Source organism: Carex rostrata, chromosome 27 (assembly GCF_964058835.1).
Source record: "Carex rostrata chromosome 27, lpCarRost1.2, whole genome shotgun sequence".
Lineage (NCBI taxonomy): Eukaryota > Viridiplantae > Streptophyta > Magnoliopsida > Poales > Cyperaceae > Carex > Carex rostrata.
Genome location: NC_135944.1, coordinates 4,630,245 through 4,633,308, shown reverse-complemented (window position 1 = coordinate 4,633,308; position 3,064 = coordinate 4,630,245). Strand labels below are relative to the sequence as shown.

The 3,064-nt window shown below is 31.5% G+C and overlaps 1 protein-coding gene across 1 annotated transcript; it reads left to right on the top strand.

The window, feature by feature from the left end:
* Nucleotides 1-1,418: 1,418 nt before the first annotated feature.
* On the top strand, nucleotides 1,419-2,391 carry LOC144545194 (protein S40-7-like). The gene has a single exon (XM_078293786.1). It carries the CDS (start codon nucleotides 1,538-1,540, stop codon nucleotides 2,003-2,005), a length of 468 nt encoding a protein of 155 aa, XP_078149912.1. The 5' UTR covers nucleotides 1,419-1,537; the 3' UTR covers nucleotides 2,006-2,391.
* The last annotated feature ends 673 nt before the right edge of the window (nucleotides 2,392-3,064 follow it).

Sequence of the window (3,064 nt, the reverse complement as noted above, 5' to 3'; positions counted from 1 at the left end):
GAGTGCAGATGGATGACCCGCATTGGCTGATAAATGCGGATGCATTACGCTCAGACATTTTCTTCTGAGGCGCTGCGATGCTGGAAATTTGGCTAACTACTGAGTGCGTCCGCACTGGGAGCCTTTTTCTTCATTTTTCATTGTTTCCTGCAGTCAAAAGCTAAGCAAACGCAGTAACTTGATTCTAGATGTATTCTAATTACTTTTATTCAAAATACATGACATTTGGTGTTATTTTATGATAAAATCTAGATCGAATGTATATATAATTTATACTTATCATCAAATCCTGTCTCACATCTTTACTTTAATTTGCAAAGTTCAAACAGTCGATCTGAACTGCTCAATAGTTCATCCATATTAAAATGTGCTTGGATACCAAATTTTTCATTTTTTTTTTAAACTTTAACTTTTTTTAAAATTAACTTTTAAAAAAAAAATGATACAAAATTATTGTTTTTGTATGTTCCAGAATCTTCTGAAAACAGTGATTTTGAACTTATCTCAACAAATAGTAAAAACATTCAAAAAATATAAAATTTGATCTCCAAAAACATTATAATATATGTATCATGTTGAATAGTTTGAATCAACTATTTGAACTTTGAAAACAAAGATAAAGATGTGAAGCATAATTGGAACATGAAAACAAATGAGCTACTTTAACCATATACAGGGCATATTGTAATGCAGTAGTAATTTTAGCAAGGGATACATATATTGACAATCATTTTACTTATCTAATAACTGTAATAATAGTCCTGGCTTAAAACTGTTAGATTAATAATAATAGTAATTAATTAATAATATACAGTAGAATCAAATTAAGTAAAAAGGCATGGAGGTGGTAATTGGTAAATAATCCTAATTTGTACAACTACAACTATATCTTTTTTACTATGGCTAATATAACATCAGTGTCATTCCAGTCTATATAACTCTAACTCTAAAACCTATCAAATAGAGTTCAAATGGTAAATCCAAACCGTTCAAACCAATTTACTTTATGAGTGATGCGTTTACATGCAAACTTTTTATATTTTTCGAGTTATTTTAGTATCAAATCAAGCGGCAAAAAAATTGAAAAATGAATGTATTAAAATTAACTTAAAAACTCCCACATTTGACCGCTTGACTTGATACCAAATAAACTCAAAAACTTATAAATTTTACATGTAAACGCACAACTAATGAAGTAGATCGGTTTGAACGGTTTGGATTCACCATTTGAACTCAATTTGATAGATTTTGGAGTTAGTGTTATATAGACTGAAATAACACTGATGTTATATTAGCCATACTCTATATTTTTGGTGCCTTGTGGGGTTGCCATAAAAGAAACCTCATTATCACTATCACAGGAAAGGTAACAATTATGTATAGTGTATATGTGCATCATGCATCATGCAACTAGATATGTGCCCATATATCATATGCCCACAAAAAACATTATTTCGTCTCCCAAACCACTCTCTTGTAAGCAAAACACAACCAACACTTTGCTTTCTTGGTACACCCAATTTACTAACTAGCTGCAATGGCAGATGGTGAATTTGATGAAGAAGAGATTTGGGGCTCTTTTGGAAATGAAAAAGATTTCAGAACTAGCCCAACAAAAAGTACCAAGAAGCACAAAAACAAAGGTGTAATAATCTCTTCTCCTTCTTCTTCTAACACCTCTTCTCCTAAAACAATAAGAAAACCTAATGGCATGAGCAAAACCATGAGGCAATCTGCACCAGTTAATATCCCTGACTGGTCCAAAATATACCAAAACAAGAACTACTCAACACCCGCTTGCGATGATGACGGGGCAGACGATGACTCGGTAGAAGAGGAAGGATCTGACGAGAGGGTTCCACCGCATGAATGGTTAGCAAGAAAGATGGCAAGGAGCAATATCTCTTCTTTCTCTGTGTGTGAAGGTGCTGGTAGAACACTCAAAGGAAGAGACCTCAGTAGAGTAAGGCGTGCAGTGCTTACAAAAACTGGGTTTCTTGAGTAAAAAAAATAATTACTAGCTAATAATTAATAATTTTATGGGTACTTTACTAGAACATTTTGCATGCCACTTAAATTATATAATGGTAGGTTAAGTGAGTATTACTATTTTGTTGTTTAATCTTGTCTTTTTCTTTTCTTTTTTTGCCTTTTCCTTTTACTTACATTTCTCTTTTTGCTTTTGCTATTTGTTAGTTAGATGACTATTGCAGTTACTAGCATTAGGTGATGAGTGCTTCAGTGCTTTAATTGTTTCAGCACTGAGATTTTGTGGTCATGAGTATTGAGTGATTAGCTAGGTGCTAATTAAGGTGCATCACATGTGTGTCTCTTTTTGTAATGTATGATATTTGATGAGTTAATATATCAATCCTATTCTAGTTTAAGTTAAGAATTTACATGTCCCGTAATTTGGTTTTCTTTGTTTTTTTTAATCTATCATGGGATTCATTTTTAAATATTGTTTTCCTTCTCTCTGTTCCTAGTTTTTAATAGGAACCGCGACGATGTACGTCAAAACCAGTACTACAAGTCTACAAGATTTATTATGTATACTCACGATCTTATGTGGCAATCTATATATGAACAGTTGTAATACATTTTAAATTTTTATCATTTTTTCTAGCTAGCTAAATTTCATTTTTCAGTTTTGTTAATTTGAAACTACAAAAGACAAAGGAAAAAGTCCTTCAAATGAAAAATAATAATCATATTTACAATAAAAACAAAAAATTCCTGCTTGTAATTTGAGTAAAGCTAGGGTGTGATGTACTCACCAAGAGGGTTTGGTGAGCACAATTCCAAAAATATATTGGATTGACTTCAAATGCTAAATCCAAACAGTTGAAATCCATGTACTTCATGAATGAGGCATGTAAATGTAAAATTTTAAAAGTTTTGATTTTATTTACTACAAGGTCAAGCGGTCAAAGAAATGATAAAAATTGAATATATAAAACAACTTATAAATTAAATTATAAAAGATCCATTCCTTTGACCGCTTGACCTTGTAGCAAATAAACTTGAAACTTTTAAAATTTTGCGTGTACTTGCATCACTCATG